Here is a 23,710-nt window from a genome sequence, read left to right as displayed (position 1 = left end):
ACTAGTGCAGTGAGGCTAAAGATAAATGCAAGGCTTTTTTTTTTGGTGAAAGTTAGTGCAGCGTGCTGTGTTGCAGCTAGACCAAAAAAAAAAAAGTAAGAACACAAAAGCACCCACATTCAAATTTTTTTAAGCTGAAATGTATTGGCCAATAAATGATTTGAGCTTCGCCTGCAGGTATTAGGGTTTACTTTGGGGTTTAGTGTGCAGAGGGAGATTGTAGCAAGTCTGCCAAAGCCTTGCTACAATCTCAAAATGATGGTATAAAAACAAACGGAGATTAAAATATGTATGAGGCAAAGTCTGGTTTCTTTTGCAGTTACAGAGATTCTCTGTTTCCTGCTAAGCTGCTGAATGTGACAAGCCAATGAATCAGTTATTTAAACTCCTGACTAATGCTAAAAAAATAAAAATCAATCCTGTAGTTAAAAATTTGGACTTTGGAGCAATAAGATTTACCCTTGCTGAAAACACTCTTGCAACCTTGTTTTAAACTGTGCTAACTAATGTTTCTAATGACCCAAGTTTTAATACATATATCTGATTTTATTTTTATTATTATGTATTTATTTAGATATTTGGATATTTGTTATGTGCAACACATGAAAAGCCAGATCCACTAAATGGGGAAAAATATGCTCCGTTCTAAAAACAATCAGTTTATTTCAATATCATGTCTTATTTCAAAAAATAAGACATGCTTTTTTCTCTCAGGAATAAATATCAGCACAGTTGGCAATAAACTAAATAGAGAGCAATTCACATTTAACAGAAATTCACATTCAGTTATTAATTTTATGCTAAGGAACCTTCCTCTTTTATAGGACTATAACCAGATGCATCCAGCTGGCAGCCAGCTGAGTTGACGCCCTTCAGGTTGTGTTCATTTAGACTGACAACATGTTGGCAATCTGTCTGCATTTATAAATTATACAGCAATTATTTGTAAACCTTCAACAATCTCTCTGAGATTTATTTCAGTCAGTTCATGTCAGGCTGTGACTATTTGACTGAATGACTGTTATTTAAATGTATTTAATAAAATATCAACATTTAGTGTCCCTGTACAGATATTGCTGTATGGTTGTGTTTTTTCATTTTCTCCTCCACCCGTAGACTGTTCTGATGTAGAGGTCTTTCACTATTGCAAAAACTCACGTTACAAGTGCATGCATTTCGCTCACAAATGATAAAAAGTAAGGCAGAGGGGGCATCTGAAGTTAAATGGTAAATGGCCTGTATAGCACTTTACTTAGTCCCTATGGACCCCAAAGCGCTTTACACTACATTCAGTCATCCACCCATTCACACACACATTCACACACTGGTGATGGCAAGCTGCATTGTAGCCACAGCTGCCCTGGGGCGCACTGGCAGAGGCCGGATACTGGCGCCATCGGGCCCTCTGACCACCACCAGTAGGCAATGGGTGAAGTGTCTTGCCCAAGGACACAACGACCAAGGCTGTCGGAGCCGGGGCTCGAACCGGCAACCTTCTGATTACAAGACGAACTGCCAACTCTTGAGCCATGATCGCTCCTAAAGACATCTCGCGGGAAAGAAACCCTGCTCATAGATTCCAGACATTATGGCAAATGATTAATCTTTATGCAGTCCAATTCTCAAATTTATAACAGTGGTAAAAGCGATAGTCCATCCATCCACTTTCTTTCTCTTATCTGGGCCCAGACCTCCCTCTCTACGGCCACTTCCTCCAGCTTGTCCAGGATAACACCTAGGTGTTCCCAGAGGCCTGCTGGGAGATATAATTTCTACAACATGTACTGGGTCTGCCCTGTGGCTTCCTCTTGGTGGGAACCCAAGATACTTAAACTCTACTGTATGTATTATTGTAGGGTAAACCTTACAATATAAAGCGCCTTGAGGTGACTGTTGTTGTGATTTGGCGCTATATAAAGAAAATTGAATTGGAAAAACTCCTTCACTTGGGGCAGTAACTTGTCCCTGACCTGGAGTAGGCACTCCACCCTTTTCCAGCTGAGGACCATGGCCTCCGACTTGGAGATGCTGATTCTCATTCCTGCCAACCAAGATAGCCCTACAACATCCAGAGCTTTCAAGAACTCTGGGTAAACTTCATCCCCTGGAGTGGATGCCTCCAAGGAGTTGTTTAACTGGCTCAGTGCCCACCATCTGGTTCAAAGGTTACCACCAAGACAGACACCAACCACCTTGTGGCTGCAGCTCAGTGGAGAAACTTCAGCAATTAAGGTATTAAACATGGTCTATTCGGACTCAATGTCCCCATTCTCCCTCGGAATGCTGTCAATGGTGGTAAGAGTTGAAGGTAACCCTCACTATACATTTAGGCACCTGTCTTCACCCAAGTGTCCAGAACATACGGCCTTAGATCTGATGATACGATTACAAAATCTGTCATCGACCTGTGGCCTTGGGTGTCCTTATTTCAAAATCGTGTTCGTTGTGGACAAACTTTGGTTTGCACAGAAGTCCAGAAACAGAACCCTGCTCGGGTTCGAGCTGGGGATCAGTCCACCAGGGTTTGCACCCCTGGCCCCCGCCCAGCACACACTGCACCAGACTCCTACAGCACCTCCTGCGGGTGGCGGGCCTACTGCAGGGTGGGCCCATGTCCCTCATTTGGGATGTGCCTGCCTGGTGTGTCTTAGACTAAGGCCCATCCCCAGGCACTCGCCCTTGGGCACCTTCCCCACCTGTCCCGAGGGCAGGGCCCCAGTAACCCTATCCCGGGCTAGGGTGAGATATTCTCTAGATCTTTCACTCATTGGGGTTTTTGAATCACTCTTTGTCTGGTCCCTCACCCAGGAGCAATTTGCCATGGGAGAGCCTACCACGGGGAAAAAGCCCCCCGACAACATAGCCTCTGGGATCCCTGGGAATATAATATTTCTCGGTAGCTGGTCACCTTTCCTACAGTGTAAACTATCATGCACTTAACTGTTTGTATAAAAATATTGATAGGGGTTAAAAAGCATTTTCATTGAAGTAAAATTGATTGAAAAGTGGGAAAAACTCCCATAATTTCAGTGTATAAGTCGATTTGTGCACTTGACTTTTACTGTAGTGGCACTTCATCATCAACAGTTGCTTTCTTGGCTAAGGAAAATCTCTGCAGTTCAAATGCCCTCATATTACTCCTGTAATCACTGCACCCAGGGGTGTGTGTGTGTGTGTGTGTGTGTGTGTGTGTGTGTGTGTGTGTGTGTGTGTGTGTGTGTTATGGGGTGGAACTGGCAAGCAGCCCTGCAGCACAAGGCAAGGCACCTGTTGGGTCCACAGGGTTTATGTCTGAGGCCCGCTCCGACACATCCCTTCAGAACCATGGCTCACAGCCCAAAACATTCTCTTAACCACCAATGACGCATATGCAGCCACTGCCAACACTTAATAGAAGCCTTTCATATTTTTTACCTTTGTCTGTCTTTCATTTTCACCTGCCTTTTTAATATGGGTATTTTTTTTCTGCCATTGCTATTTAAGTGTTAGCTTAGGGAGTCAGTGTGCGTGTGCAGCCATTGAAAGGGCACCGTAAAACTTCTAACACAGGCATTGCGTGCCTCACAGTGCTAAACAAGTCTCCTTGTGTTTGTGAAAAAGCCTTCAGGTAACTAAAGTTAGACTTTAGGAATTCCTTAAGAGCTAGTATTTTTAAACAATTAACAGACCAACTAAACAAACCTGGTGCCTTTTTTTTTGTGCATAAACAGGCAGTGAATAGGGCTTCTTTATAATCAGTATGTGGCACAGAGTGGCTTGTAAAAATTCTCATGATGACAGGATTTTGATTGATCTGAAAAGCTCCTCAGCTGGGGTGAGTTCACCTCACATGTAGGGCGGTTTATTAATTCTTCTTGAGTTTAGCGTATGCACTTTGCTGATAGCAGGATGGAGACGGTGTGGTCTGCATGTACGCGTTCAGCACAGCTTTCTAATCCACATCAGTAACGTTTAATTGCACATGCTGACAGCAAAATGAAGCTGCACCTCATTCTTTTGCCATTTGTTTGTACTTACAGGTACATGACTGCGCTGACAGACTCAGAGGAGGATGAGCTAAGTGATGCAGAAGAGAGGGATCAAGAGCATCCTGTGGACAAGTTGTCTCTCCTCATTGAGCAGATTGACCGTTTGCATCAGGGCTGTGAGTCTGACAAACGGGAAAGTCTTAATATCCTTTTGGAACAAAGAGAAGAGGTGCATATACATTTCATTAATTCGTGTTTGTCTCCATAATAAATACAAAACAGTGTGATGGAGTTGTGTACTTTCATGTACTTCTCTAGTTTGGACAAAATTCGACATTTCTTTGGCGGCTAACCCGAGCTTACTGTGACGTCCATGACAGCAGCTTGACTCTGGAGGAGAAGAAGACCTACGCAGAGACTGGTAATTTACTAAAACTTGTTTCATGTCTCGTTTGACTAGCATTCTACGCTGGATATGAGATGTTATCTTATAATAAATCCGACTGTTACACTGGCCAACCCTCAAAAGTCAGTGTCTCATCTGGAATACCCAAATCCAAATGTGGTTTTAAGCAATGTCAGGGAATTGGCAGGAGTGCTTGGCAAGCTTGGACCAAACATAGCCCTGGATTGGTATTTATCTGTCATACTAGCTTGGATGCAACACGTTCATGTATCTTCAGTATCTTCAGTTAAGCATATTGCTTAAGTTAATTACACAACACTTCTAGAAAAATTCAGTTCTTTAAACAGCACTGAGTCACAACTTCTGCAATGACCAGTGCAAAGATCCTTGTATAGTGTTATATTCTAGTCATTTACTCTAATTTCTGTTCAACGTAAACCCCCAAACATTGGTGTCTAGTACCTCATCTTTTTAATTTCAACAAGTCTAGGTTCTAATTCTAATAAACTCAATGGCTGCTTTTAGGTACATCTGTACAGATGCCCATTAACCTGGATATCTAATCATGTAATCAGTAACTTAGTGCATTTAGTAATGTAGACATGATCAAGACAACCTGCTGAAGTTTAAACTCAGCATCAGAATGAGTACTGAAGGTGATTTTGAATGTGGTGTAGTCGTTGTAGCACAGGCTGGTCGGAGTATTTCAGAAACTGCTGATCTACTGGGATTGTTCCACACAGCCATCTTTAGGTCTGAAAACAGAGAATGGTCAGGCTACAGTTCACAGAGGCTCACCAGAACTACACAGTAGAAGATTGACAAAATGATTGGCTGTGTCAGAATTTGGTGTCAGCAGCATTAAAATCTTGGATCCATCCTGCCTTGTATCAAAGGTTCAGGCAGTTGGCGGTGGTGTGATGCAACAACCTATCTGAGTGTTGTTATTGGCCGTGTCCATCCCGTCATGACCAAAGTGCATCTTCTGATGGCTGCTTTCAGCAGGATAACGTGTCATCTCAGTGATGTTAGTGGTTTCTCTAATGTGGCAGAGTTCACTGACTTCAAAATACCCTCCACTGTAACCAGAGCTCAGTCCATTAGAGTGGCTGTGGGATTTCCTGGATTCCTGTGAGGAATGTTTCTAGCATCTTGTTGAATCTGTGCCACAAAGCAGCAATACTAGCAAGGTGTAATCCATGAGGTGGCAGGTGAGTGTAGGCTCAGTGGAGCTAATGGTACTGTACACTTAAATGAAACAAAGACAGTTTTTCAATTGACGATTGGACTGTTCCAGATGAAAACTGACATTTGTGTATTTTTATCTATAAATTAAAAAAATGTAACAACAAAATGTCTCCTATGAGCTACTTTAAGTGTTAAAAGGATTAGGTGACCCTAGGAGCATTTACAATACTTGTGTCTGAAGTTAACTTCAGAAAATTGTCCTTTTATGTTGCCATCTTTGTCCTGTGTACATAGGTAATACGCTCAAAAAAGAGGATACTTTCATATTAACTTAATGATAACAAACACTTTGTTCTTTGACCTAATTTGCTTTATTCTTAATCGTTTACATTTGACCACAGTGGGTTTTATTTTTCCAAACAGAGGCTGTTTTGTTTTTTGTTTTGTTTGTTTTCGTTTTCATACTGGACTGACCTGTTTCTCTGTAATCCTTTCTCATCATTGTACCTCTAAGCAGAGCCAGCCAGGTGCTTCCTGCTAAGGCACCTGTCTCAAAGCATTTGAACGTGTCAAAGCCTTGAAATTTTAAAGTAGCAAAGAATCATGTTTAACATTCTTTTAGATATTAATAGAGCGGACAAAATGAAACGCATTCCACTAAGTGATGAAGGATTAAAAACTGAGCTGTCTTCCTGGATTGCATTTGATGTAACTTCTGTTTTATTGCTTTAATCCAGTGCCCATTGATGCTTCTTGATTTATGTGTGTCCTGTTGTGCTTTCTTAGTCAACACACCCCTTGATTGTACTAATCCAGTCTCTGTTCTTTCGTCCCGTAGAACAAGAATGTCCAGGTTGCAGAGTGTGTGTCAGATTTATGTTTCAGCAGAGGATCGTTATCCGTTTATCTGTCTTTTTCTCTTTCCTCTCAGGGAAGAAAGTTGGCGAGGAAGCAGTGAGCTTAAATCCTACATGTGCTGAAAGTCATCAGTGGTAGGTCTGAGCCGTTTCCTTATGCTTGTTATCATTTAAATGCAACTTTCTTCTGTTCAATAAACTCTTTCTGATTTTCGCAATGAAAGATGTCTGAGATGAGGCTTAGCCTGAATATGAGAGAAGTCCCATTATGTGAGAATCAATGTTATGCAGATTTCTAATCCAGCTAATTTTAAGTTAAATGCTATGAGACCAAATGAAAGCACAAATGCAGGTACTTTCCCCAGATCAGAGGTGTCAGTAGGGTTGAGTGACTTGTTACCCTGGAGCGCCTGTTCCTCTGTGTTTGAATAGATGAACGTCTGACTCAGGCATTTCCTTTGGGTAGCCTACTAAATGCAGCTTGAACAAGAAAAGAGAAAACTCACACGGGTAAATGAAAAAAGCAATTTAAATATGAATTTGTTGGTTTATGCTTTACACCCAACCAGAAAGCCCTGCAATATGTAAAATACGAGTGAAATGGTGTCCTTCAGCAGAGCACTGCCGCATCCTTTGAAAGCATGTATGCTTGTCAGATAGTAGTAGCTTACATCTCAAACATCTCCTTCCTTCGGATCAGCCCCTCATCCACCTGATAGCATCTCATCCAATTTAGGAATGTAAGCACAAGCTTGGCTCAGTTCGACTGACGGTTATAGTGGAGTAACTCGTGTCTGCAGAAGTTGCAACAGTTAACTTTTTCTGCAGGTTGTTAGTTGCTTCACAGCAGTGCAAGTTGTACATGCATTGTTTGTAGCCGTACGTATTCAGCGCTTAGGGATGTGCTGCTGAACAGGTCGCTCCAAGGCATTTATTTTCATTTTACATGTTCTTGTCACAAAACATCAGCATAATTTAATGATACCTTTGTTGAATCTGACGCTAACAGACAAAATGACTATTATTTGTCCTCTGTGGTCCTTAGTGTAAGTGGCAGTCACAGATTATTCCCGGACAAATTAAAGGAAAGGATATCAGGAATACCTCCTCTCCACTTGTACACCACCCCAGTCAGTCTGTGACTCAAGCAAAAATCCCCTTGCTTTTAATTAGCTCTGCATAGTGGGCCTGATGGCGTGCATCCCGTTTGTATTTGTGCAGGCCCCAATGCATTCCTCCATCTGAAACACTGCTCATGTCAAAACTTGACTGATGGAATCTGTGGCTGAAACGGAGAGATGAAAATTGCACTAGATACAGTTATGATTTCTTCAGAACACACGCGCGCACAGCTCCAATAAAATGCGAGCACATTTATCTAGCTTTTTTATTTTTTTTTTAAACTTGTCCTTAATGGAGGCCATTCTAAAAAACGTTTCCAATTTAAAGTGTTTACTGGTACTTGCATTTCATAAATGAGTGTCCAGTGTAATTGAGATTATGTGGTTACTTTATGTATAGGCACACAAAGTTCTCTCACAGAAAACGGCCCGCTTGCACCAGAAGTCCTATTTGTTCTGTTCGTTAGGGAATAATTAGCATTAGCTCATGCACATACCGCAGCACTCGAGACAGCAGGTGAAAAATAAGGCTGTGTTTGTTTAGCTAATTAAGAGGAACGGCTTTGAAAAAAGAAAAAACCTTAATTCTTAATCCTGTATCCACTGATGGAATTTGTAAGATTCTTAAACCGAGCATAAACAACATCTAAGTTGAACGGACAGAGCAAAGTAGGTAAAGCTGCACTTTGGGAAGGGAGGGGGCAGGGAGTGGGGACGGTGCCAGGCAGTGTTGCAAGGAAGTTTATGTCTGAGGTAACTGTTTACTTAGTGTACTGATGGCGTGAGAAAACTTGTCACCTGTTTTCCTGAATGCTGTTCAGCTTGTCACAGTTTCACAGATGTTGATTAAACAGGCTGCCAGTCAGTTTCTGCTCAGCCACTGAAACTACTTATAGACTTTACATACCAGTGAAAGAATGTCTTTTTGGACCTTTTTTCTGCCGTGTGACCTCATTTAAGGTGTTTAAATTGATTGATTGCGATTTACCTGGAAGTCAAAGATGTAAAAGTGATAAACGGTGTAGGCACAACTGAAAATTGAAAGCCCAAATCATTATTGAAATTGCAGTGGATTTATAAATGGCTGCCAGTAAACTCCTGTCACCCTTGCATCTATGAGTGACAGTCGAGCAGGTTGGGTGAGGGGGACTGTCTAAACAAACCTGCTTTGTTGTATCTGCAGTTTGCATGGCATATCACATAAAGTATGTCTCTACACCTACCCTGGCTTTTCTAGGCCAAATATGCTTCACGGTGGGGTGTGTCTATTGCAGCCAATAGTATTCCAGGTAGTGTAATAGGGCATCATGATTAGAAAGGGACAAATTGCTTGGTCTACTCTAAGTGGTAAAATGATTCAAAAGTCTAACCGAAACATCGAGCCAGTGGCTCACTGAAATGAATAACTAGTCAACTGTCTAGTTTACTTCGAAGGACTTTGCCTTTCCCCTTGACAGCAGTTCTAAATGACATGATTTCTCCATCAGGAAATTAAGTTTGGATCATGGAAGAAAATGTTTTGAATCCCTAGTATTCTTTACTACATAACATTTATTGTAGGGAACTTGAAGATAATTCAAAAACGGACAACATAAACAATTTTGTTACCTTTACTGTATCTTTTACTGCTCATGATATAATTCAATTCCAATTCAACTTTATTTATACAGCGCCAAATCACAACAACAGTCACCTCAAGGTGCTTTATATTGTACAGTAGATCCTACAATAATACATACAGTGAAAAACCCAACAATGGTATGACCCCCTATTGTCAAGCACTTTGGCAACAGTGGGAAGGAAAAACTCCCTTTTAACAGGAAGAAACCTCCGGCAGAACCAGGCTCAGGGAGGGGCGGGGCCACCTGCTGCGACCGGTTGGGGTGAGAGAAGGAAGACAGGATAAAGACATGCTGTGGAAGAGAGACAGAGATTAATAACAAGTATGATTCAGTGCAGAGAGGTCTATTAACACATAGTGAGTGAGAAAGGTGACTGGAAAGGAAAAACTCAATGCATCATGGGAATCCCCCAGCAGCCTACGCTTATTGCAGCATAACTAAGGGAAGATTCAGGGTCACCTGGTCCAGCCCTAACTATATGCTTTAGCAGAAAGGAAAGTTTGAAGCTTAATCTTAAAAGTAGAGATAGTGTCTGTCTCCCGAATCCAAACTGGAAGCTGTTTCCACAGAAGAGGTGCCTGAAAACTGAAAGCTCTCCCTCCCATTCTACTTTTAAATACTCTTAAATACTCTGGGAACAACAAGTAGGCCAGTGCGAGAGCGAAGTGCTCTAATGGGGTGATATGGTACTACAAGGTCATTAAAGGACATTATTTTGAGAAACGTGATCAAGGTTTAATGGACACTAAAGTAGCCTTTCTCACTTGCATCAAAGCCTTAGAAAATATCCACTGTCACTTGGAGAAAAACAATTTCTTATGACAAGATTTGACATTCTTACCTTTCAGATAAAGTACGCACGGCAACGTGAGGAGAATTCTCCAACATAAATGCAAAGTAAATGTTGCTGCAAATTTCTATTGGATTCTTGTGTGAATTTAGTGAAAATGTCAAGATGCTCAAGTTAAATATTTGTATATTCAAATTCAAACTATTTAAAAACATAACTGAATATTTTTTGCCAAAAAAAATCTTCCAAGCCTTTTACTTTTCAGCACTTGTCTCCATCATGACCAAGACTTGGACACATACTGAATCCATTACACAGCTAACACGTGGACAATAAGCAGTATCTTCTGGTTGTCTCATCTTCAATAGATGGGTGTTGTCTTTTTTGGTCAAGCTTTTGAAATGTTTGTACTGCCATAGTCAGAACTACTCCTTATAGAACCCCACCCGTTATGTTACTTCATTCATTACGCCCAGCCAATACTGTATACTCTGAATGATACCAGATCAAAATAGATCTAACGCAAAAAAATTACAATTTGCTGTGTTATGTTTAAAGTTTCAATTAATGAGGTAAGCAAATCCTTACTGTTGTCAGTGTCACCCACCTTAAATAATGTCACACCTGCTGGCATGCTTCAGTATTTCTTCTTCTTCTAGGGAAACTCCCGATTTTTGTTACCTGGTACAAACGGCATGACAAGTAAATCCAACCTGGAAGCTTGGTCTGCCTTTTAATGATGCGTTGACTGATTGTGCCAAGAGTTAAGAGTAGGGATGGGTATCGTTTAGGTTTTATCCGATACCGGTGCCAAATCGGTACTTTTGAAACGGTGCCGGTGCTCAAACCGGTGCTTAAAGACTGGAGAACACAAAATTGGTCCAAAAACCTCTCATGTTCAGCTGGTTTTTTGTAAAAAGATAACAAAGTTAGCCTTTTCTGCAGCTATGGGGCATATATGGTATCACTCTTGGCTGGAAGCAGTGCTTAATCAATGGGAAAAAACACAAACTTTGTCCAAAACCTCTCATGTTTAACTGTTTTCCACTTTTTCTTTGGTCATTTTAGCCTTTTTGGCCAGGGTGAAGGGAGTATCTGCCATCAAACAAGAAGACAGCCGCATGTAGCTATGATGGTGTTTGCTAGTTCACCTTACGTGCATTAATGTAATAACGTGGTTAGCCTACTAAACGTAAATTACACGCGAACAACATTAAGCTACTCACGCAGAGAAGAACGGCTGCTGCTGCATCATCATCCGTCATCATTTCTGCTACACTGGCAGGGCTAGGGGCCAGGACTCTCCTCTTTGTGTTTTTGGGGGATATTGCTAACTCCGGGTCCGATAACAGGCAACCCACGCACAGTAGATGTGCTCGGTGTGAGGTCTCGCAGCAAGCTATCATACGGCGCATTTCTGGGCTTTTAAAAAAAAACGCTATGCGGCGCCAGGTGTTTCATCGGATTTGAGGTGTTACCTCCTTTGACAGTATCACAGTATCAGCTTAAAGCACTTGTTGCAGGCTGCTGAGTTTGCATCTTTTGCTGTGAAGTACAGCCAGACTTTTGACCGCTTCGCCTTGGGCATTTTTAATCTGTAGCTCTGCTCTAACAGAACGTACGTACCTGGACCCGCCTACTATCCTCGGAAACGTAAAATTATTGGCTAGAAGTGTATCACAGCTCAGGGAAAAAAAGCACCGAAATAAAGCACCGAAATGTGCGCTGCTTTTCGGTCTGGTTACTACCGTTTATGTCAGAACCGGACAGCGGTACCCATCCCTAGTTAAGAGAGATGACACATTCTGCAGAAATAGTAGAAAAACTTTACTGAACTCTTAGTTTTCTGTTTCAGCTTGGTTCACAGTTTCAGTGAAGCACTGTTTTGTGTTTCTGTTTTGTTTTCATTTTTTTTAAAGCAGTGAGACTGACAGTAATGAAATGACGAATGACCAGTGTATCAACCATATCTGTTGCTCGCAAATTGCTAGCAAATATTGGTATATAAGCAAATGTAGTTAGGAATATGTCGGTAACAAGTTATAGATCAAAGGGTCTTCATTGTGTGTATGTTTACATGTGGTTATGTAGAATAAAGTTAATGCTAAAGTTATGACCTTACTATAGTAGCTATACTCTAAAAGCACCTTGAGGCAACTGTTGTTGTGATTTGGCACAATATAAATAAAATTGGAATGAATTGAATAATATTGTTAAAAAATTAAGAAACAACATTCCGTTTTAAAAAAAGAAATCAAGAAACCTCTTTTTATGTGTCTACGTTTGATAACGTTGATGTTGACGTCATCATTACACCTCCATCAAAAACAAGGATTATACTAAAAACAAAAAAAATGACTTCCTTATTTAAAACTATTGTTAAAAAATAATAACTAACCAAAGTTTGGAGACAGTAGGACCTCATACAAGAACAAAACACATCCTCTCTGGGGTTTTATGGTTGTTTAAGGCTTTAAGTGATGAGGTAACAGTGGTCACCTTAGGAGAGATTACACATACTTTCCCATTATGTCATGCAGTCTTTTTGAGTAGAAGGTGAATAAGGACTCTTTTGAAGTTGGATGTGTGTAGAGGCACTTAACTTATTCAAAGAGCACCTCTACCCCTGCATACTACCAGTGTACTCCGCACTAAAATAAATTTTATGTCCATGTCAACTCTTAATACTTCAATTTCTCCTCTCCCAGGTTTCAGTTTTCAAAAGCACTCAGTCTATAGCTATTGTGTCTATTTACAGGGCTAATGTATTGACCACGTGTATGACATTAGATGAATGCATACGCATACGTGTGGGGCTTTGGGGACATTGAGCGTGGAGGCCGGTTTGTGTAATCTGACTGACGGGAGGCGTGATGGCATTCTTGTATCTCTGGCTTTGTATATAGGTGCATTTTCATTGATCCAAAGTAAATCCCCGACTTTAGAGCCTCACTGATGATACAAAGACCCACGGATTAAGCAGGGAGACAGAGGAGGACAGGAGGATGGAGTAACTTTGAACTTTGCAATGACAACCCTAATTTTAAACACGTGCCTCATAATTGGTGGCAGCACTGTGCTGTGTTCCCAGCAGCCTTGGAAAGCCTGTGTCTGCTTAAACTTCACACCTCTTTGTACACCGTTGGAACACTTATCGTGCCATGAATTTCGTCTCCCACGCATAGAAAAACAAAATCAACTAATTTTGTCTTGAGCAAACTCGCATACTCTCACACAGGTTAGCCGAAATTCCTCAAGTTTCTCCTCCTGTTTCTGTACGGCTTTTAGTCTGAACAGGTGCCTGATGGTGTAAAGTTCAATGAGCTCTGTGTGTTTGGATGTGAAAGTCAATCTGCTGCTTCTTCCATGCAGCTGAGACTTGGGGCTTTTTGCCAAGTATAGTCGGTGATATTGAGTCTGTTAACAACGTAGGCTGACCTTGCACAATTAAGAGCTCTGTCCTCCTGTTATTGTACTCTTTCCTGATTCCTTTTTCTTTTCTTGCCTTAGAGACTCAAATATGAGATAGAATTTCAACTATCAGTAAAAATGAAAGGATAAACAACAGCAGGTAGACCCTAAGGGCAAACGCACCTTTGTACACCTTCGCATCTAATTTCCTCATACACTCCCTCCACTTACCCTCTGCCCACACTCCACTGAGGATCTGGTGCATTTCAATCCTGTTTTCACAGAGTGACAATAAACCCCAAAATGCCACACTTGATCTCCTGTATGGTGTTTGCAGATTCTAACCCAGACAGACATCTGCTTACTTCCCACAGTCCAGCTGCTGGTCCAATAATGGTCCAATAATTAGCTACTCTACCAAATCTTTTCTTGGGGAACATGTGTTAGTAAACACTGTTTGAATTGCTTCATGCTGAATGTTGGTGTTAATCATTGAGTGGGAGGCTAAAATATGTCTTTGCAGTAAGCTGAATGTTGGGCAATCTTTCCCACAGCTGTCACCTGGGAAATAATTGATCTTAGTTGCTCTTCTTTGGTTGTATTTGGTCTCCTCGTGTTGTTACTGTCTAGATTTATTGCATTTAATCACATCAGCATATTGCAACACGTACATAATGCATGTATGTCATTAGAGCCCATTGGACTTTTTGATGTACGTATTTGTAGATAGATTTTCATGGTTAATTATTATTGTCTAAAAGTATTTCAAAAATTGCTGCCACAATGTCAAAACATTGCTTTATAGTTTAATCACAGCAGAATTTAATTTACAGAGATTGGGTAACAAACACCAAAACGGCTAATCCTCATGTTGACACGCTGAAGCAATGACATTCTATTTATAAAGTTACAAAACATATCAAATTGTTGAATTTATTTAATCCATTCAAGAGATTTGAGACATTTTATACAGGAACAATCTACACACATAGCACACACACCTTTATTTTTCAGTACTTCAAGTAGTTTTCAGGAATAGTACTCCATATTTCTTACAGGACATTCAAAGCTCTGTCTTGTTGGTTGCCTTTTTGTTCTGTTTGGGATCATTGTCATGTGGAAAATTAAGCAATCATTGTGCATTGTGGATGAAAATTTGTCAATAATGTAGTCCATGCCAGAGCCTCCACTATGTTTTCGAGCTGACCATCTCAATCTATTCTGGTTACAATTTGAACCAAAAACTTCATATTTGGATTCATCACTCCATAAAACATGTTGCAACTGATTTTAAGACAAGTTATTGTTTGATTAACCGTCGTTCAACCTTTGCTCCGTGTTTCCTTTCCTTAAGAATCACTCTTTGAACGCTGCTTCTCCTGTGAGACCTTTATTGATACGGCTTCAGTCAACAGTAAATGGATAAAATGAAGGGCCAGATGGCTCTCTCAGGCCCTGTGTCAGTGTCTCCCAGTTCTTAAGGACATGGCTTTGAGTTACTGTTTAGTTTTCAGGTAATACCCCTTTGAGAATCATCTTAATGGTCTAAAATAAATATCCTAAGCCTGTCAAACTCTGTGGCATTTTTATAGATGATCAGCTAAAGAAAATGGAACAAATTAAGTGTTTTTGCAACAGGATGGTAGAAACAAAGTGCATAAAGATGCAATTTAAAATTGTTCTTTGCTAAGTTGTCTGTTATCTGTAGACTCAACACTGGGTTATTCCTTTTTTTTGTGCCTGAACGATTCATAGGTCACCGTTGAGCATCTTAAGAAGCAAGGGAGAAAAAAATGGTCAGTTATAAAGAGCGGACTGGAAGTGATTATAAAAGCAGCAATGTCCAACGAAAAACTTTTGCTTTAACTCTTTGCTAACAGTGAACCATTAAATACTGTGAGCAGCTTTTAACTACTAATTTACTTTTTTTTTTTTTTTAAGTGAAACGGTCACGTGCAAACCAACTGTGTCGTGGCTTGGTTTCCTATCTGCAGATATTTAGTTGCCAGTCAAAGATTTGCTCAAAGCATTTACATCCAGCTGTGTGTTTTCATTGGAAGCCAGGCAGCACAACTGCAGACAGATAGCATCTCTGCTCCTCTGATGTTGTAGAGCGCTCCACTCATCAAGCGCCAACCAGTGGGCGCATGGGCACACCCTGCTCCACTTAAGAAAAATAAACACGTCTTTTTTGTTTAAAGTTACATCTGCCCGTGTTTGGCCAATTTAAAGCATTTAAAAGTGATGTGATTAACGCGTGTCTCATCTCTGACAATTTTCCAGTAAGTGTGAGTAGTTCGTGTGAAGATTCATGTTTTATGATGTTTCATCCAACCATAACCAAAATGATTGTGAATTTATTTTCATCAGATACCGATCAGATAATAGTTGGAACATTCTCAGCTGAATGAAATCTCCTCCTTTGCTCATAAGATTAATCTTTCTGCCGTCATGATCTTAATTTAGTAATTACCTGCTAATCGTGTAGTATACTCTGCAGTTTACTTCATAGCCCCCATCATTTCATTATACTGCGCTAAAAAAATCTACTCACACATACCAGACACTGTAGTACACACGTACAGTTGTAGATTCCATCTCCCATCACCGCCACCGTGTCAGGCGACGCTGTCAGATGACCTTTGCACACACTGATCCTTCATATAACAAGGTGTTTATGTTGCTCGGTGGTGTTTGACAGAGTACCAGCAGGATTAAAGCAGCCGTGCAGTGAAAAGGCTTTGATCAGCTCACTCCTCTCCTCTCCGAACCCTCGGTGTCATGCTGACTTACAGATCCCAGAGCTGAAATCGCCCTTTGTTTCGCTTCCACCTGCCCACTGGTCCAAGGCCAGCGTATTAATTAGAGAGCGGGGGAATAAGGTGGAGCAGCTTATCTTTGCTGGTGCTGTCTAATGAGGAGTCTTTCCACAGACCACTGAGTATGGTGGGTTTTTTGGAGGCCCTTTGGTTGTTAGTGACCCAAAGAAAAGGTGGTGTGACTGTGAGGTGCTGCTGACCATCTCTGTGCTTCTCACCGCCCCCTGCAAAATATCATTGTTTAACTTCTGTTTTGTCAGAACCGGGGAACCGAGAATGCCTGATGCTGCCGTTGTTTTGCTTAAAATCCAAATTGTGTGAAAAGCTAAAGATGTTAGAGGTTAGGTTTTCCTTTTAAGGCTAGTTTCCTTTCAATCTGGTAAAAAATATAGATAGAAACTGAGTTTTGCTGCAAATAAACCACACAACCTTTACAACAATAACTACATTTTACACCTGAATTTAGTCATGGCCCCTCTGTTGTTTAGAAACTTGTACTATGCCTGAAGAAGCACCAAGCACAGAGAGCCAAGGCTCAAGTTGCAGTGTTATAGCACAGTGGTGTGACAAATGTCCCAGTTGCATGGATGGTTTACGCAATAAAAACAAATACAGAATATAATTAATAAAAATATGCAGTTTGGATCCTAGGATCTGGCTGTTTTCATTCCATTTATATATTTATAAGGGTAGAATGTAATTGTTAAACTTATTTCAGCACCACCTCAAGTTTTTGGGTCTGAGTGTTGGATGACCTGGAAGCACTTCATGAACTTTCATGTTTCCAGAACTCAAAGGTTTTTATTGCACACAACAAATTTGGTGCCAAATAATAAATAAGCAGAAGGGTTAGAAGAATTGCCAATACGGTTCCTGCAACTTCAGTTCCTTGAACCCTTTATGATATCATACAGGCTTGAAAACATTAAATATTAATTTGCTGTTTGGTACGATTTGTTTGTTTAGGGTTTTTTGGGGTGTTTCTTCACATAGCTTGTTTAAGAGTAGGATGGCCTGAACCTCTAATAGCAGTGTCTCCCCACAGGTATGCCATCATGTGTGGAATTATGGCCGAATATGACACCATCCAAAACAAGATAAAGAACGGATACGTCTTTAAGGTAAGGCATGTGAACGGAGAGCTAGTTTTGACCTTGCAAATTCTTGGAATGGTCAAATAATAATATAATGCAAACAATGCATTTTACATCTATTTATGCATATTGGGCATTGCATTCTCCATGTGCTTAGGCTAAAGAGGAATGGTCATTTTCACAGTTTAAGCCAATAAGACCCTCCTACAGTCATTAAGTTGCATCAGAGTGTGGAACAGCAGCACGTAGCATTTTATCTTCTGTCAGCAGCCTCTAGCAAACACTGTTTTCCCTCAAAACTCTTTGACAGGTGAAAGCGAGAGATAGAGCCCTGGAGAGGGAAGATATTTAAAAAAAAAAAAAAACAGAAGGAAAGAACGAGGGAGGGTGCGTGACAGCCAGGAGTGTGCGGTAGCTCGACTAGATCGCGTGTGTGAGAGGTGTTTGTGAAATACTTGTGGGTTGGTGAAGCAGGACAGATCAGGTCAGAACAGAAGGCGGTGCAGCTGTGCTATGAATCAACAGTGAAAATCTTCTCTCTGTCTGTCTGCTTCTCTTCTCAGGATCATCTGGATAAAGCCATTGAGCTGAAGCCGCAGGACCCGCTGTCCTACTACCTTCTGGGCCGCTGGTGCTACGCTGTATGTGACCAGTACAGCACATCTCTATCTCTGCTCAATATGATGTACATTTATGAAGGCTAGCGTGTCTGCGTGACCTCCCACCTCCCTATGCTAACCCACCCACGGTTTCCCCTCATTCATTTCCACTGTTTAGGTTTCCTCAAGGTTTGTTTTTCCCTCTGCGATATTCACAGAGAGCGCTATGGGAGGTTAACACCATCCATTGTTAGCTTTAAATCAGATTGTACCAGGGAGATAATTTCATCCTGTTTCTGTTTGGCTCGTGTTCGCTCGGTAGCTGCAGTCATTTGGGATGCAGCACGTGATTGTTTCTGTAACTGTCTAGTCTTTTCAGAAACGCACGTAACATGATGAATTGCTGTTGTTTAGATCGAAATTTCCAGACGTTCTGCTTTTGACGGTTCCTGTTGTTTTATGAGCTGCTCATAACACCTGATATTTTCAGGGGTTGTATTTTACGGGCTGTCTACGGGGCATTCATGTTAAACAATGACCTACTGTTCACATTCAGCCAGCATCTCTGTTTGAAATTTCCTGATGTTGCCAGAGCAATTCTACACCTGGAGTTAGATACAGCTCTGATGACTGTGTGAGGCTGAAGCTGCTGCTGGCTGGTGACATTCTTCTGCAAAAGGTGTCAGTAGCAGAGCAGAAGTGGACGGGGGTGCCCGTTGTCATGGAAACACTAGTAAAATAACAGGAAGTTGGCTGTAAGAGTTCTGAAAAATGATATGTAACCAGTCCTGCTGGTAAATGGGTGCAGATTATTTTAATCTATGTTTTAACTGTTACATTTCTTCATATTTGTTCAGAGATGTCATTTCTATTACATGTTGTGTATATCAGAGTCAAATGAGACCATTTGTTTTGGTCTGAGATGCTGCTGTTTTATACATTATCCAGGGTGTTTTGGATGTCACATACTGAACATCAACATTACCTAAACAGCTCAAGAGATGGCAGCAATACAGCTGTGGTCATACGTTTACATACAATCATCACTGGCATGAATGTCAGGGTCATTTTGGGCTTTTAATGATTTCTTAGAACTGTTCTTTCTCTAGATTTTACAACATTCGTCTTTAATAACTCTAAAAATTAAGAATTGTGTGCGCAAGTTTGACTTTATTCTAGATTTCTATGATCCACATAGGGTCAAAGTTATAAATATTGGCTCACATGTATACATATATACGTACATTACTAAGTGTTCTTTAGAAGTTTGTACCTACACCTAATTCTTTGGGGGGTTTATTTTTGTTTGTTTTTTATGTCAAAAGTCAGAGGATGTGTGAAAGTTTGTGAAAGTTTAATTGTCTTTGTTATTCACAACAGTTCTTTAACTCATTCACTGCCATTGACGTCTATAGCCGTCAATTGCAGTGAATGAGTTAATGGGTTTAACTCATTCACTGCCAATGGCTGGCAGTGAATGAGTTAATTTTCATTCACTGTCAGAAAATAGGCTTTTAAATATTAGCTACAAGGGGCGGTGATGCACTGCTTTTTATGGCTCAGTCACACGAGTCAAAACTGGATGGAAGTTTTTTGCATTTCTTGCGAAGGTTTTCACATAAAATTTTTAGAATCAGACAAAGATAGACGAGCTGAAACATTTAAGTGTGAAAATGTGGAAGAAAATAAGAAATCACAAAGGCGAAAATACTTTTTCCATCACTGTACATTCAGAGTATAGTCGGAACCTGATAGGTATAAAACAGAACTTCAGAAATTCATCCACAAATAGTGACACAATCGCTGCAAAATAAGAGCGGCCCACAGAAACCCTGCTTTTACATAGAAATATAACTAGAATACAACATGCTGGCAACAAGAGTTCAGTCCCCTGTTGCAAAGAGACATTATGCAGATGAGTTGTTAGAATAGTGGCAAAGATTTGCCATTCTATCACATTTAATCGTCATGTCGTAAACAGATTACATGTAAAGATTAATTCAACCAATTCAGCTGCAAACTGAAATTAGACTGCCTCCAACTTGTTACTATTTCATCACTGACTTGATGCCTTTGACTGTAGCATTACCCCTCTCATCCATTAATGTTAAGCCAAGGTGGCCAATTTTCTTCTGATTGGTGATGTTTGTTTTCAGGTGTCTCAGTTATCGTGGATTGAGAGGAAAGTTGCTTCAACTCTGTTTGGAGAACCACCAAGCGCCACAGTTGAAGACGCACTGAAGAATTTCCTTAAGGTACTGGTGTTTTGTTTCTTAAGCTATTCTGCGATGTTTTATACACACACACCCAGCACGCCCCTGCGGGCGGTTTATCCTTCAAGCTCGGGACCTCTACCAGAGGCCTGGGAGCTTGAGGGTCCTGCGCAGTATCTTAGCTGTTCCCAGGACTGCGCTCTTCTGGACAGAGATCTCCGATGTTATTCCCGGGATCTGCTGGAGCCACTCGCCTAGCTTGGGAGTCACCGCACCTAGTGCTCAGATTACCACGGGGACCACTGTTACCTTCACCCTCCACATCCTCTCTCTCGAGATATATATATATATATATATATATATATATATATATATATATATATATATATATATATATATATATATATATATATATATATATATATATATATATATATATATATATATATATATATATATATATATATATATATATACACACACACAGATGTGGACAGCAATATGCTGTCCACATCTGAATAAAGTGTTTGAGGCAAAGTCAGAGAGTGGGGTGAAGCACGATGAACTGTACGAATAAGAGCAATCATTTCTGAGCACAAACGATGGGCGTAGCCGTCTGAGGTTTAAAGTTTACCAAGAAAGTTAAGCATGATGGTTATATGTAATATTCAGTCCATGTCCTCAAACCAAGAAGTGAGACTTATTTCTTATTCAGTGGTTTATGTTTTTGTACTTTTTAACTGAATACTTGTTCTGACCTCAGTTATGAAACACTTAAATCACACCCCTGTTTATCTTGTGCTACGTTGCAATTTGCCTGCAGGTTGCATCTGTTCCCTGTTTTTAAAGCCCAAACCCTCTGTATTTAGAAAGGCTTAATCTCTGTTCCTACATTGGAAATGTTTATGTAGTGGGGGAAATTACTTTTGCTTTTGGCCAATATTCCTATGCATGCCTCATCTTCATGTCTTCTAGACCATAAGCTTGATTCAGGTGGTCACAGTTACAACATGTCACCAGTGACCTGGAGAAGCTTTAACTAAAACATTATACACCTCCCCAGCCTTGCTAGAGCTTAGTGTAGAGATGCGGCTCCGTTCTTGACATATTTAATGCTGCAGACTAAACTTGTTACTCCTTCTGTGTGAAGATCGAATTCTCAGAATGAAAGCAAGCTCTGTGAAACCAAAATATTCATGTGTAGTCCAAAAGCACACGCTTCAGTTAGTAACAGAAGCTGTTATTACAGACGTGAATGAAAGTCGTGACAGCATGGCTTTTATCGTTTTTAGACAGTGATTCTGTCTGTGTGATTAGCTTGACACTCAGTTCAGAGGAATTTGCTGATATGTCTGCTTTTGTCTAAGTACTGAGTTGGAGCGCCTCAACTCAACTGAACAAACTTGCATTGTGTTGCATTGCATACATTTTAATGCAATGCAACATATTTTGAAGTAGCTCAACAGTATATCACTATATCTGTGTCAGTGTCTGTATGTAGTCAACAGCTGGCTGTCTTGTGGGATTTTCTGTATTCATGTGCTGAATAAAGGATTTGATTGGCTGAATATCACACGTGTACATACGTTACCTACCATAAGAAAAAAAACAAAGAAAAAGCGGCACAGATTAAAATAGAAAGATAAAGTCTGGTCTGTCAAAATCTAGTAATAGTTCTGGTGTAGGTCCAGACTGTGATGTGAATGTTTTTGACCTAATCTATAAACTGTATATAAAAGATGGACGTTTATTTTGTGGACTTTTATTGTGGTGCCTTATTTATGACTCCAGCATGTGTTTAGTTGTTTGTTTCTTTCACAGTAGACATGTTGGTATTCGAAGTCAACGTTTGTTCTTGGGACTTCTCATTGATTACTAGCTCTGGTTAGCTAATGGGGAAAAGACTTAAGAGGTCAAAACTGTTGTAACCGGTTTTAAAAGTATTTTATTTCTTCTCTGAAATTGGACATGGGCTCATGTGGTGTCTTTGGGGATTGGATTCCTTTTGGTGCTGCTTCTAACCGCTTTTGTTTTGTTTTTTTGCACTTGCACCTTAGCTTTTTATTTCTATGCTACAAATGTTAGCGTCTTTTGCGGTCGTTGGAAAACTATGTCTAACTAAGTCTTATGAAACTTTTCTTGTCTGTGTTTTTAACCAGGTCGAGGAGCTCCATCCAGCTTATTCTAAACTCAACTATGTGTTTCTGGCTAAGGTTAGTACTAAACATATCAGTACTTGGATTGTGAAATATAAACCGTTTTACAGATGCTAATAGGACAAAACAGTCGTTTGACAGTTCTGGGTCTTTTCTTTGGTAGTGCTACAAAGACTTGGGTCAGTGCGAAAAGGCTAAGAAGATGTGTCAAGCTGCTTGTTCAATGAGTGCTGAATCCAAAGAGGTACACTTCAGGACCGTCTGTATTCAGATCTGTTTGTTTTTGCCTCATCTAATCCAGCTAGCAAAAACGCATCATAGCTAGGGATGGGTATTGATAAGATTTTCACGATTCCGATTCCATTTTCGATTCTGTTTAACGATTCGATTCTTTATCGATTCTCTTATCGATTCTTTTTTAAAACAAAGGAGAACACTAAGGTCGATTTGCTTAGAACTTTGTTTTATATCTTCTCTTTGAACAAGGTAGAAATTTAGGATTAGCACGGCTTTACAAACCCAACAGTGAGATCTTAAGAGATCCTTAAGAGATCCAGCCTATGGCTCTTCAGTGGGGTGTCACAGGGTCCCCGGGGAAAAAATTGTAATTGTAAAATAAATATTCTTCTGTAGCAATAACAAAGTATAACATAAATTATTCTGTAGCAATTACACAAGAATATCCAGTAATGTCCTGCCTACAATTAAACACATTCACTTACCAAAAATCGGGGGCATCTGCTGTGGCAAATGGGTGCGAGCCTTTTACCACAAACTTGGTCACTGCTCGGTGACATTCGTCTATCCTGGCCTGAAAGGAGACGCTACCGGTAGACTGCAGCGACAACTGCCAGCATCTGAGCCAACCAGACTCTGTCTGTCTCATCATGGTCACCTAAATGCACAGTAATGGCAAGTTTGGTAATAAGGCAGATCGCGCTAACATAATATGCACCGTTAGTTGATTATTTACCTGCCGCATTAACGGGAGAGGACGTGCAAACGTTACCGCTGCTGCTGGGTTGAGATTCACGAGTCCGGAGTGGAATTAAAAACATGACATTCATTTAAGGTTATCACGTGTGTTTTGTGAGCAAATGCTTTTGCATATTCGTAGTATTTCCCCCCTTAAATGAAATATCTACTTACAAGTATTGCAAGTTGCCCTGTTGTCATCCGTTCTCGTAAAGTATAACCAAACTTTTTAGCGTTTGAGCCGCTTAGGCGCCGTGTTTCCTGCCAGGTAAATGACGCTCCGCAACGTGGTGACGTCATTCAGCAGTGTACCAGGGGCATGGAGAAAAGTTGTCGACTGGAATCGATAAGAGAATCGTTTGCGAAAATGTCAAATAATTCCAAGGAATTGAAATAGTGGGAACCGGTTCTCAACAAGAACCGGTTTTCGATACCCATCCCTAATCATAGCCTGCTGTAATAGGCAAATTAAACCAAGATATTTAACTGTT

At 40.5% G+C, this 23,710-nt stretch overlaps 1 protein-coding gene across 4 annotated transcripts in view; it reads left to right on the top strand.

Annotated features, from left to right (window-relative positions):
• The window catches only part of rmdn2 (regulator of microtubule dynamics 2), a 39,423-nt gene that overhangs the window by 13,872 nt on the left and 1,841 nt on the right, over positions 1-23,710 (top strand). For 3 of the 4 annotated variants that reach the window (XM_085368894.1, XM_085368895.1, XM_085368896.1), the window contains exons 3-8: positions 4,020-4,197; positions 4,287-4,389; positions 6,494-6,554; positions 17,228-17,303; positions 17,840-17,917; positions 20,032-20,416. In XM_085368894.1, the coding sequence (XP_085225020.1) occupies positions 4,020-4,197; positions 4,287-4,389; positions 6,494-6,554; positions 17,228-17,303; positions 17,840-17,917; positions 20,032-20,346 (811 nt within the window). In that variant the 3' untranslated portion in view covers positions 20,347-20,416. Of the gene's footprint in view, positions 1-4,019; positions 4,198-4,286; positions 4,390-6,493; positions 6,555-17,227; positions 17,304-17,839; positions 17,918-20,031; positions 20,417-22,247; positions 22,302-22,407; positions 22,489-23,710 lie in introns of those variants that run through there. The other variant, XM_085368897.1, reaches the window with a different exon arrangement.

This window comes from Diplotaxodon limnothrissa, linkage group LG13 (genome assembly GCF_057381915.1).
Source record: "Diplotaxodon limnothrissa isolate DT_005_m linkage group LG13, D_limnothrissa_male_GT1.1, whole genome shotgun sequence".
NCBI classification, from domain to species: Eukaryota; Metazoa; Chordata; class Actinopteri; order Cichliformes; family Cichlidae; genus Diplotaxodon; species Diplotaxodon limnothrissa.
This window is presented reverse-complemented; position numbering and strand designations above follow the sequence as displayed.